The sequence below is a fragment of the Propithecus coquereli genome, unplaced genomic scaffold, assembly GCF_000956105.1.
Source record: "Propithecus coquereli isolate 6110/MARCELLA unplaced genomic scaffold, Pcoq_1.0 Scaffold38, whole genome shotgun sequence".
Taxonomy (NCBI): Eukaryota; Metazoa; Chordata; class Mammalia; order Primates; family Indriidae; genus Propithecus; species Propithecus coquereli.
The window spans coordinates 3,775,794-3,788,782 of record NW_012149507.1 but is presented as its reverse complement, the minus strand read 5'-3'; the positions used below and the strand labels follow the sequence as shown (position 1 = coordinate 3,788,782).

The following is a 12,989-nucleotide window of genomic DNA, read 5'->3' as shown; positions in this document are numbered from 1 at the left end:
TTATAACAACTCCCTTTCTCTGCCTGGCCTTGAGGCAGCTGCAGAAGATAAGGCACCAAATGGAACTCTGTGTGCCTGGAGAGAAAAAAATAATGGCGAAAAACCTTTATCAGCAGCCTCCGAAAGCACCGAGCAACGCCTCAATTTCACTCAGGCAATCTCCCAATTCAGTTAACATTCATAGGAATTCAGCAAATAATACGTAGCAAATGTGAATCCATACACATTTTTTTAGCACTGGAAAGAATCTTAAAAGTCACTGATTCCGTTTTATTGAGAGGCCCTGAGACATTAAGGGACTGACAGAGCCAGAACTGAAACTCGTTTTTCCACCTTGAGATAAGCGAATAAACAAAAAACATCTTAAGCAATCGCTGGTATTTGAAGCCCACTTTTTTGGGGTTGTTTTCCTTTGTTATGTTGCGCAGACCCCAGGCACCTTCTTCCCAGAATGCACCAACAATCCAAAGCGCCAAACAAGTTTGGGACCAGCTTTGTGGATAGGGCGGGGTCGGGGGGCATCTACCGGGGTGAAGGGGGTGTGGGGGGAGGGGTTATAAAGCTTTGGCCACACCACAGAATTGTATGGGTGTTCCTCTCTGGAGCATCTCGCCAGCTTTAGCAACTGCTTCGATATGATTTGCACGAGCAAAAGGTGTGCATTGGCTGGATCAAGCCGGACTTCTAGCCAAGGTGAGTTTAAATCGCCATTTTTTCCTGCCCCCTAATTTGAAAGAAGCTTTTAATTCTTTCTGCCCCTCCCCCCTGTAAAGTTTGTTTTCAAGCTATAAACCCGCTCCAACTCTGTTTCCATCTCGGTTGCCTGAGAGCTGCAGTCATTAGCCAAATTCACTTGGACGAGAAAAAAGCTACCTTTGTGTACATAATGAGAGCCACCGCGTGGCCAAGGATATAGCCACGGAGAAGGAGGAAACATTTTAGTCTCGAGCTGCCGAAAGCGGGCGGGGGGAGGGTTAAACCGACCCAAGGGGTGTTTTGTGGAGTGGCTTCGAAAGCGGCCGAGGCTGCCGAAGCCGCTTTCGAAGTTAGCAAACAAAGCGTCTCCCCAGTAACCGCCCGGCTCCCGACGAGGCTCCTGCCACTCCGGCCGCGGAGTCGCGGCGTGGGCCGGCCCCCGGCTCCTCCTCCCTGCGTCTCTCCTCCCTCCTCTCCCGGTTCCCCAGCGGATATGAGCCACCAATCCCTGCAACAAACAACCCTTCAAACGAGCTAACGAGGCGGCCCTCTAACGGGCGGCGGGGGCGCCGGCCCCCTCCCCGCGCCGCATCTGTCCCGCACTCGGGCGAAGCAGCTGATTCGTCTGCAGCCAGCCCGGGAAGGAACTGCGCTCGGGGCAGCTGCAGGGCAGCGTCCGGACTGCGGGTTTCTCCCCAGGACCGTGTTTCCCCCCGTGCTCTTTTAGATATGTGTTCTCTTGTGTGCCGAGCAGTCAGCAAACCACAGAAGAAAAATACCCTAAGGTTGCTGCCTTCCCAGAAGGATGCTTTTTTCCCTTGTTGATTTTAAGTCCTGTAACTGGAAAAGCCACCCGAGCTTTTTAAACTCTGGCCTCAACGCACTCTCGTGGCGGGGGTGTCTTTTAAGGGGGGAGGAATTGGAAGGGTGGCAGGCTGGCTTTAGTTTTCAACGTAATCCTAAAAACAGAGGCTCCAAAGTGTCGTTAGTCATCCTTTGGCTGCCTTGGTCCTCCTCGGGTTTAACCTTCCACGGAACGTCGCCTGCCGGGATCTCCGTGGAGGTTACAGAGCAAAACAGCGCCGAGCCCAGCTGGAGGCAGACCCGGGCGCTGACGTCTCTACTAGGCTTATTTACGTTTGGGGTTTTTCTTTCTTTCTTTTTTTTTAAGTGACGGGGAAAGTCTTACTGCGGCATGTGACAGTTCCGTTTGCTTCAAAACAACGGTACATACCCACGCGAAAACTAGACCCAAGGGAGGGGGCGTGCGTTTGTTGAAATCCGCCAAACAGCCTCTGGTCTTTTAAAGGGGCGATTTCATCAAGGAACTTTTGTTAGATTCGTCCTAACTCGCAACCAAAGTAAATCAACAGGAACACGTGTTTACTTCATGGTTAGTTTCTGTTTGATATACCAGAGGGTACGAGGGCTCCTTTGGCGGGGTTCAAGTTCTAAAAGTAGACCCTGATTACCGAAACAGATGAGTAGTCACGGCGTGGTCGCCCCTTTCCTATAAAAGCGGCGGCTACGGGGGTCCGGGGATCGGGGTGTCGGGCCGAGTCGCAGCCAGGCGGGCGCGCGCCCCGGCTGTCCCCAGGCAGAGACGTTTAAAGAGCATGTGAGCATGACAAGTGTCTGTCCGCAACGTGTCAGATTTCGAAACTGCCTTGCAATCCAGTCCGGAACTCGCAGCTTCAGCCCGGGGGAACAGACTGCGGAGTCGGTGTCTCATCCCTCCCTGCCCCCCCTCCGTTGCCGTGGGAGGAAGAGCCCGGGAGGAGAAGGGTGCGACCCGTCGCGCCCGCGAGTCAATGGCAGCCGCGCATTCTGGAAGAAGTTGGTTCTTGTCCCGAATACTTTTCCTCTCGCGCCCCGCCCCTTGAATCAGAAGCGGCTGTCTTCTGCGGCTACAGCGGGGCCCATGGAGTTTGGGGCAGCTGTCAAACACGAGACGGGAGACTTTTCTTCCGTGGGGTGGAGGAGGGAAGGAGGGGCGTCCTTTTTCCCATCTGTTGCAATTTCCTAACCAAACGGACCCTCGCCAGCCCCGAGAAGAAAGGCCCGAAGGAGAAACCCGGGGCGCTCGGCTAGTGTCTCCACCGCCGCCGGGCGAGGGATGCGGGCGGCGCGCTCGCGGCAGGCAGGAAGGATCGCGTTTCTGGGCCCGGCCGCCCCCGTGAGGGACGGGTGACAGCAGCAGCCGGGCTCGGTCCAGTTCTCCCGGGCTGGAAGGTGCGGGGGAGGGGCGGAGGAGCGGCGGGGCGGGAGGGGGACGGGCAGGCGGCTGGGGGCGGAGGCAGGACCTCCTGTACCTTCCCTCCCCGCCTCTCTCACTCTGACAGCGCGGAGGTGCGCCGAGCAGGAGCGGGGAACAAAGGAGCGGAGAGGGGAGGGGAGCGAGTTGGGCGAGGGAGAGCCCCCGGCCGGCTGCCAGAAGATCCCGGCAGGAGGAAGCCCGAGTGTCACTTGAATTCCACCCAAGGAGCGGGCGCCTGGGATCCGAGCGCCTTGTTTAGCAATAACGGCTGGAGCACGTCCTACAAGTTACGGGAGAGTCGGCCGTGAAGGAGGCGATCGCTTGTCCCCTCGTGCCCCCGCTCCTGGCCCCTTGAGACCCCAGCACTGCCTCGCGCTGGGAGGGGAGTTCCAGAATGAAAAGCAAGAAAGGTAAGGCGGCCGCGGGCGGTGCGCACCGGGGGACGCCAGTCCGGGGAAACGTGCTGACCGAGCCGCGCGGGGCTCCGGGCGAGAGTGACTTGTGCGCTTTTCCGCCCAGGGGCTCTTTGGCTGGAGCCGTGGCCGTTCTCTTTGTTGAGACTGCGTCTGAAATGGCAGTGGCTCTTTTCCTTCTAGACACAACATGAGGGGCTGTTGTGGGGAGGCAAGGCTCCACGCTGCTGGCACGTTGTCAAGAAACACGCTCAGCGCCTTGTTTGTGCGCCTCCAAGTTTCATTGTCTCCGCCGACACCCCACGCTCTGCCCAGCCGCCGCGTGGCTTCTCGCTCTTTCCCGAGGGCGGGGGCGTGGGGTCCGGGTCGGGGAACCCCGCGCCTTGCTTTTCCGGGCAGGGACCCCGGGCGATCGGGGCAGCCGGGCCGCCGCGCCTTTGTCTGAAAGTTCGGCTCCGGGGCTCCCAGCTCCCAGCCCGGCCCGGGCACGCTACTTCGGGGATGCGGTGCTTTCACAGTCGAAGGAATGTGATTGACCCCCACATCGCCCTCGGGTGTAAATACCTTTGGAAAGCTAGACTTTAAAAAAGTAAATTCTCAGTCTCTAATAAAAGTTTTCCCAGGATGAATTTGGGCCAAGATGAAGAGTTAGGACACAGGACTAACAGCATCAAGCGGCATGTACTTCAAATGTGTCCAAATGTGACAAGCAGGCTTGGTTGTAGGAGCAAAGAGCCAGGCTGTCATTGTTTCTACAAAGCGTCCTGGAAGCTTTACCACTAAAACTTGCCGTCAGTCTGGTTTAAAAACAAAATAACACGGGGGGGAAAAACCCACACACAACACCCTGAAAGGTCAAAGAATGTGAAGTCCCTTTAGAAGTTAACTTTTGAGTCCCTGACTGTGAGGTCCCCCGAATGTTCCGTCGTGGGCTGGAGTTGGCTTTTCTGTTGTGATTTATGTGGAGTGGTTCAAAACAGAAGTTAATCGCTCGGGGAAGCAAGGGGCGGTGCGACTGCGCATGCCCGGGAGCGTCCCGGAGTTTGTAACTCCGCATTCTTTCAGAGCCGCGGGCCGGCGCTCTGCCGGATGGGTGCTCGCGTGGGGTCGCCGCGCGCGCCCCGGGTTCCCCCCGCTGCTTTCTACGTTCCGTGTGACTCCGTGGGAGGCTCTGAGACGCGCGGAGCTTCTCTCCCCCCCGCTCCCAGGCTTTCCCAGCGAGAGTGGAATTAAACGTGAAAACCCGGGTCACTTGGTTAGGCAGTGGAACTCCCTACACGCCCCTCCCCATGGGACCTGTAACTTGGGTCTGGGACAACATGCGCGGGGAGCGTCCGGGGCGCCTCTTGAAAGCCGTGTGGACCTCGGAAGGACTGACAGGTCTACCCCTTCACAGGAAGGCGTCCTCTCTGGTCTGGTGGGGCTCACAGGCTTAAGTGGGGGGTTCTGTTTGTGAAGAGCAGTTCTGGTGCGCTAAGGCACAGCCGGGCTTCCGCCGAGGGGTGGGCTTCCCCCATTGTTCGGGCCTTGGCGGGGGCGGCTCTGATTAACCTCCCCGGCCCGCCCCTCGCCTCGGGTACCCCCGGCGCCCCTCCCCCTCTACTTTCCTGGGGTCCCCCAACGTACTGCGGCACTTTCGGGTCCCTGCCCCCCAGCGCCCCTGACCCTCCCTAGCGCCCCCGCCCACGTCCCGGGTCCCCCCGTCACCCCTCCCCAGTCCCCCATCCGTCCCAACCCCCGGCCCCCAGCCGAGGACCGAGGCTGCGACCCGCGGGCCGCGTTGTATCGGTGGGAACCTCCGTGGTTCCCAGGCCTGGGCGCGCAGGGTCCTGCCACTCAGCGCCGACTCATGGAACAATGAAAGGTGACGTGTTGGAGGGGAAACTTTGCGACTGGTTCAAAGCTCGCGTGGGGGAAGCTGAGACTGCTGAGGTTACCCGGGTTTCTTTCCCTTTTTAGGTTTCCCTGGCGAGTCGTCCGGGGGCGGGCAGGCCCCAGAGAATGTGGCATTCCGGGCCTCGTAGCTCGTTTCTTCCTGTGTCCGGAGTGCGGAGGGCCTGCGGCCGTGCCCACTCGTGCGGTGCGCGGGCCGGTCTCAGCCGGGCTGGGGAAGTCACAAGAACAAAAGCTACTTGCTTTCCTCCTCGAGCTCCTCCCTCTCCCCGCGTCCTCCTCCCCCTGGTCTAAAACTACCTGGGAGGGGGAGAGCTTTTCCAGTCGGCTCTGGAAGTACTCAAGGAGTCGGTCCCGCCTATTGTCTGTCTTATAAAAGTCTGTGAAAAATCTTTCCAAGTTTCCTTAAAACAGCGGCACTTTCAACTCTATTACACGGCCCGGGCTTTGGTGAGACTGGTTTGTGAGCATCGTGTGTCCTCTTAAAAAGCTGAGCATGCCAAAGATCGCCTAAAGTGGCTTAAAATCAGAAAGAAGATTCGATGGGGAACTCCCCTAAGTCTTTCTGCGCCCAATTTCCGGTTCTTGCACGGGCCACCAAGGGCACCTTAGATTAGTGACTTGGGTGTTAAGTTCGATTCCTGTTGCCTCTCCTGGGGAGATTCTCTAATCAGAAAGCTGGTTAGGTAAGGTTTGCTTTTTCTTAATTGTGTACTTAGTTTTGCTTCGATCTTATTTCTAGATTCTTTTCTAGTCTCTTCTAGATTTTTAAAATCCAGCTCCACAACCGCTCACTCTCTGTCCCCTCCTCCCCCACTTGATGTTACAGAGCTATTCAGAAAACAAAGTGCAGAAGCAAGATTGCTCCTTAGTGCTGTGGGATCCTCGGGCCATCTTGTGGCTTTCTAAACAGCATTTCCTTGTGTGCGGATAGAGTAAAAGAAGCTTGTGATCTGACCCCCACCCTCCCTCCACCACATTTTTAAAGTGTAAGCGAAGCAAGACGTTTGGAAACAAGTCTTAACCGGGAGACTTTTCAAAAGCTCTGTTACAATAGGAAATGAGTAACGAGGAAAAAAGTCTTTCTGTTTTTCTAAATTGAGCCACAGTCAGGAGGGAGAGTTTTAATGAAAACAGTCCTGACAGCAGCAAACGTGGTTTTACTGCAGTGAAATATCAGCTGGCGTAGCCTAGGAACTGAAGTCTTAACTTCCTGTTACTTCAGCTTTTGTGCACATATTGGAAATATTTGTTAAGAGGCCTGGCATTCATGTATTTAAATGAACTGAGAACAGAGTGAAGTCGCGCTGCAGTTTGGTGTTGCTTAACTGAAACCTGCTTTTGTGTGTCACTAACCTATTCTGAAAGATCAAGCTTCTTGTCAGACTAGGCAAGCAGATCAAAGGGCAGGCTTTAGGGGTTTTTTTGTTTGTTTGTTTCAAACTGTTTGTTATTACCAACTTACAGTTGGGAATTCACTGTTCCATGAGCAAATTTTCACACTTTTTCTAGATTTAAAAAAAAAGGGAGGCAGTAATAGCCTTGAGAAGAATGTCTGGCTTTTCGGATGTTGGAGAGTTTAAACAAATTGCTTTATTCAAATTTGCTTTAGTCATTCAATTAACTTCACACATTTGGAAAGTTAGATTTCTTTAATTATCCAAGCCAATGTGAAACAGGAACTCATTTGTAATTTCTTAAGGTTTTTTTAGTAAACCAATTCTTCACACCAATTTCAATATGGGTTTTGAAAGTTTCTCATCTTCTCAACAGCGAAATTAGTTTCGGTTTTAAATGTACCCTTTTTAAAAACTTCAAAAAATGAAATCTTAAAGAGAAGGGAAACTTCAAATACGTGGCGGTTAAAACTTAGGATTCTTGTGCGGTTTACTTGTGGCTCTTTGTTAAGCCTCGAGCTAAAGCGAATTTGCAAGATCATCCACCTCTTTGTTAGAACTTGCTTTATTTTGTTTTTGGAGGGTGCTGCCTTTTCTGTAGGAACACCCTCCAGCACCTTCTGCCCCCTGCAGTCCAAAACTAAAAATGTGTCACCAAGTCGTCAGTCAATTAAAAAGGTGGGTTTTGGGTTTTTAAAAAAAATTTGTTAAAAATGCATTGAATGATTTATCACTATGAGGAATATCCTGTTTTTATTTCCTGTCAAGATTTTATTTCCTGTCAATCTGCCTCTAGCATATTTACAACCAAAATTATATACTACAGAGGGAAAAAGTATATAAAGCTAAAAATGCATACCTTTAAATTTTTTAATTTGTCATTTTAATTAATTTCCCTAATATAGAAAGATTGGTATTTTCAAGCATGGTGTGGTTTGTGATTCATTTGTGTATTTAAGATTCTAGATTGTCTTCAAAAAAGAGAATGTATTTCTTTAGTCATTTGGAGTTGCCTGTTCTTTGAAAGGCGAAGTTAGGAGCATTTGTTATTTAATTTTAAGTTCAAAATCATGTTTAAATGTCTGTAAAGGCCAGGTCTGAATTTTTATTGAACCCAGTCTATCTGTGATTTAAATGTTCTCCATGGCTTGTGAATTCTTAAAATTTCTGGCAGGATTAAAGTACATACAGCTAAAAGAGCTTCCTCTGGGGGTTGCATATTCAGTTTTCTTTGTCATGTAATAATTTAAGACTGAGCTCTGCTTATTGATATGTAGCATTCTAAGTTCAGATTTAACAGGCAGCTGAAATTTACGTGAAATTTTAAATTTATTCAGTATTGGGCATTTTTTCACGTTACTAAAGTAGTAGCAGTAGAAAAATATTTTTGTGCGATGAAACTGAAAACTTCAGTGGTTGTATTTAATAAAAAGTGACTAGGACTGTCCATTAAAAGTAGGCATCTAATTTTGAATAAATGTAGATAGTAATGAATAAGAAATGACCATGGAATTAGCAGAACATTTTAACATGTATTTTTCCTTTAGAATAGCAACTGGGTTAAGTACCATATGTACTTTCCTTCCTTATTTCAGTGGAAAAAAATATACAAATTCTCCCTTTTATTTTGAACTTCCACTGGAGGAAGGAGGAAGAACAACGCTTAAAATGTACGTTAGGATACTGGTTAGATTGCTTTTCCTGGTTAGCAGTGACCTTAAAGAGAAGGTTGTTAGACACATTCCGACTGCCACAGTACCCTTCCTGTTTCAAATGTGGCAAGTTATTCACTTTGGGTGCAGTGTGTCTCCTCTTCTGGATTAGACAAAAGACTTTTCTGAGCATCGTTCAAAAGGAATGTGAGAGTTCAATCTAGAGGAAAGTGGCTAAGAATAGACATCTGACAGTTGGTTGAGAATCTACCGTGTGGTGCTAGTGAAATTACTCTTGAGGACTTTGCTTGTGCCCTGGTAATTCAGGGCAGAAAACACCGGCCCTCCCTCCACATCACTCTCAGTAGTTGAGAAAACACAGTGACACTGAGTGATCAGAATAAATGAGCTTTGCGGTAGTTGCTCTCTTTATAAAAGTGATTGACAGCTGGCCTTTGTCCTTCCCTAGGTGTTGTTGCAGTGTCCGGCAGTGAGACTGAGGATGAGGACAGCATGGACATTCCCCTGGACCTTTCTTCCTCAGCTGGTTCAGCCAAGAGAAGGAGAAGGGGCAACCTGCCCAAGGAGTCCGTTCAGATCCTCCGGGATTGGCTGTATGAGCACCGGTACAATGCTTATCCCTCAGAGCAAGAAAAGGCTCTGCTGTCCCAGCAGACACACCTGTCTACACTACAGGTAAGGAAGGAGAGCACGAAGTTTATGGCCGCGTATTTATTTTCAAAGTCATTTTATAGCATTCCTGTGTGTCAAGTCATTAAACTCCTCTCCACTCAAAAAACAGAAGGAATATTCTTTCTATGGTAAACTTCATAGTGCTAAAAGCTAATAACTGGCTATTTAGAGAACACAGAAACACTTGACAGTCATCTGTCAAATAGCATTTCCTTTAATGACTAAAAGAACCTTCCTTTATGCAACAGACATTAAGAGGAGGTTAAACCTTACTCTATTGCCCAGGAAACTGGTTTGATATTTAAACAAGGACAGACTTCAGTGAGGTAATTCATGTTATGTCTGTTGACATAGTCATTTGAACTGAGAAAAATCAGTTACTGAGAGGAGTGGCCCTTTTCACACAGGAAAGGTTTTCCTGTAGTTGATTAACTTAAATGCTGGGGCAGTAGGTAATGGTTTAAAATGGGGCGAGTTAAAAGGTGAACTTCTCTCCCTCCCTAAAATCATTTTCAGGCGTTTGAGATTTTATACCTTTTTCTTCCTCCTGAAAAGGGTTAAGGATGAAGAGACAAAAAAGGAAATTTGTATTAAAAGAGGAGGAGGTTTATGACAGGACTCGCTCTCTTTCTTGGTGGGTTCAAATACCTTGAACTAACTGTGTAAGTCCAGATAAGCCTTTTTATGCCTGTAATACAAAGAGATCAGTGAGGCACCCCGTAGAACGTTCCCAGAAGTGTAGGCCGAGTGAACGAGGAAAGTGTTAAAGCATACCGATGTGATTTCAGGTCTGTAACTGGTTCATCAACGCCCGCCGCAGGCTCCTCCCTGACATGCTGAGAAAGGATGGCAAAGATCCAAATCAGTTCACAATTTCCCGCCGTGGGGCCAAGATTTCTGAAACCAGCTCCGTGGAGTCAGTAATGGGCATCAAAAACTTCATGCCGGCTCTAGAAGAGACCCCATTTCATTCCTGTATAGCTGGGCCAAACCCAACCCTAGGGAGGCCACTGTCTCCTAAGCCAGCGTCCCCAGGATCAATTTTGGCTCGTCCATCAGTGATCTGCCATACCACTGTGACTGCGTTGAAAGATGTCCCTTTCTCTCTCTGCCAGTCGGTTGGTGTGGGACAAAACACAGACATACAGCAGATAGCAGCCAGCAACTTGACAGACACCTCTCTCACGTACCCTGAGGACACATGTAAATCGGGACCAAGTACAAACACACAGAGTGGTCTTTTCAACACTCCTCCCCCTACTCCACCGGACCTCAACCAGGATTTTAGTGGATTTCAGCTTCTAGTGGATGTTGCACTCAAACGGGCTGCGGAGATGGAGCTTCAGGCAAAACTTACAGCTTAACCCTTTGTCGAGCAAAACAGTTCTCAGAAATGTCATGATTGCCGGGGTGATGGCAAGAGATGAATTGCATTATTTTATATATTTTTTTATTAATATTTGCACATGGGATTGCTAAAATGAAGCTTCCTGTTACTGAGATGTCTTCAATGGAATACAGTCATTCCAAGAACTGTAAACTCAGAGCTACTGTAGAAACAAAGGGTTTTCTTTTTTAAATGTTTCTTGGTAGATTATTCATAATGTGAGATGGTTCCCAGTATCATGTGATTTTTTTTTCCCTCCCCTTCCCCTTTTTTGTTGGTGTTTTTTTCAGACTGTGCAATACTTAGAGAACCTACAGCATCTTCTCATTCCCATGTGGAACAGGATGCCCACATACTGTCTAATTAATAAATTTTCCATTTTTTTTTCAAACAGGTTTGAATCTAGTTGATTGATGCCTTTTTTCATGACGTAATAAAGTATTTTCTTTAAAAGTTACTGTAATGCAGAGTATTTTGTTGAGGGAGGTACTTCTTAAAAATGAGTAGGAATGTCGTACCCCAATGGGCAGGAAGTTGGGGGTAGGGTGCAGAGTGAGTTAGGGGGTTGTCACCAGCTCTTTGAAGAACTGTGGACAACAAGCCAGTGTGTATAAACAGGATGTGTGATATTTACTCTTGATAGGAGGCATGGCAGGCCCTTAAAGCTCTACTTAAAAGACTGCAGGGCAAATTGAAATGAATCATTTCATCAGTGTTTCTTGGAAACCTTTCATCTTTTTTAGCTAGCCACTGAATACTTGGTGGTCTGTCCTGCATATTTTAAAACATGGCTGTGTTGGAAAAAAAAATGTTGAAGCCCCTGGTTATGGTTTATGTTTTCAGACATAAACAACAACCCAAGCAGTCTCTTAGCATTGCCCCTCTTCCACATTACCCTTTAAAATAAACTTGGTCAGTGGTACAATTAGGTAAGGCCTTTACATTCAAATATAGCATTACATTTAAAGAGAAATCACTTTTTAAAACATCTTAAAACTTACTCAAAAATGATGAAATAAACAGTAGTGGGATTGTTAAGTTATATTGTTTATGTTAGGTTAATATATTTATTCCAAAGTCACAGTATGTGAAAAAAATGGTGCCATGTCTAAGTGCAGTTTTTTGGGACAATTACTTATAAAGCCCAGATGGCCAGAAGGGAATTGGTGAAGCTCCTTCTGCTTATATGGTTGAGCAGATTTGTCACATGCCACAAAACCATTCTGTGTAGTCATGCTTAGTACGAGATTTCATTGTTTTTATGGTCATGTCCTTTCCAGCCCTGCCCCAGTTTTGAATTGTCTCACTTTGAGGGAGCATCGGAGCTTTAGTATTGCTTCAAGAATGTAGAAAAGTTCTTCCAAATCCAAGTTCGTCTAATTTGGAAACCCTATGTTAGAAAATCCCTACTGTACAAAGAGGTAAACTCAAAGAATTTTTTTGTACGTGAAAGAGAAAACCTGACGATGACAACCAAGGGTGCAAGATTAAGTGAGGGGAGATGGGGTGTGCTAGCCTGTGAGGCGCAGCTTGGAAGGGCACATCAGCAGAGAATGGTCTGGTCCCAGCTCTGAGGGTCACAGAAATAAATATAAACCAAAAAAGAAAAATACTAATAAAATAAATAAAAGGAACAAAATAAACATTAATGAAAGGCTGAGTGTGATCGCTCATGCCTATAATCCTAGCATTTTGGGAGGCCTAAGCAGGAGGATTGATTGAGGCCAGGAGTTCAAGACCAGCCTGGGCAACATAGCGAGACCTCTGTCTCTCCAAAAAATAGAAAAATTAACTGAGTGTGGTGGTACAGACCTGTAGTCCCTGCTCCTGGGGAGGCTGAGGAGGATTGCTTGAGCCCGGGAATTCTAGGCTGCACTGAGCTGTGATTGCACCACTGCATTCCAGCCTGGGTGACAGAGCAAGACCCTGTCTCAAAGAAAAAAAAAAGAAAATGAAATAAAGGTGATTGAGAATCATTGCTTGCTCCACTAGCTAGATCAAAGGCTGAGATTTTTGCTTTGGTACAAACAAGGGAAACCAGCAAATCCTGAAAACTTGCCCTGCTAAGGTGTTTCATCACTAACACTAGAAGGGGGAGAAAAGGAGCCATATGAGTCATTTAAAAGAAAAAAACTCAAGGGTCAATGAAACCCACAGGTTAAAAAAGAAGTCACCCTAAATTGCTTAGGCTTTGTTTAATCTTTCCCCTATTGAGTTGTTACAGGTCCTAGCTGATAATAGCTGATGTATAATAAATGTAAGCCATTATTTAAAAACAGGTAAATGTAATTGAAAAGGTAAGTGTAAAAAGCTATTCATATCAAAGCCAAATAGAAATGATTTTTATGCTTACAATTTACATGGTACAGTTTATCTCTTTTCATTTGTTCACTTTTAACCTACTGTGTTTTTGTGTTAAAGTTCATCTCATAGCATGTAGTTGGGTCTTGCTTTTTTATCTGGTCTAACAATCTCTGCCTTTCTCTTTGTTTGCCAATTTACATTTACTGTAGTTATTGATACATTTGGATTAAGTTTACCGTTTGGTTTTTTTCTTTCTCTATTCCTCTTTTCCTGCCTTCCTTCATGTTAGTTGAATAT

The 12,989-nt window shown here is 47.7% G+C and overlaps 1 protein-coding gene across 4 annotated transcripts; it reads left to right on the top strand.

Annotated features, from left to right (window-relative positions):
* The first annotated feature begins 600 nt into the window (after positions 1–600).
* Positions 601–10,841, top strand: TGIF1 (TGFB-induced factor homeobox 1). Of its 4 annotated transcripts, XM_012652134.1 has the most exons (4): positions 5,216–5,230; position 7,239; positions 8,778–9,004; positions 9,790–10,841. In XM_012652134.1, exons 3-4 carry the CDS (start codon positions 8,822–8,824, stop codon positions 10,363–10,365), a joined length of 759 nt encoding a protein of 252 aa, XP_012507588.1. In that variant the 5' UTR covers positions 5,216–5,230; position 7,239; positions 8,778–8,821; the 3' UTR covers positions 10,366–10,841. The 4 variants fall into 4 exon arrangements, with proteins under 4 accessions (XP_012507589.1, XP_012507586.1, XP_012507587.1 ...); XM_012652135.1 differs by lacking the exons at positions 5,216–5,230; position 7,239 and adding an exon at positions 601–693; XM_012652132.1 differs by lacking the exons at positions 5,216–5,230; position 7,239 and adding an exon at positions 3,027–3,363.
* The last annotated feature ends 2,148 nt before the right edge of the window (positions 10,842–12,989 follow it).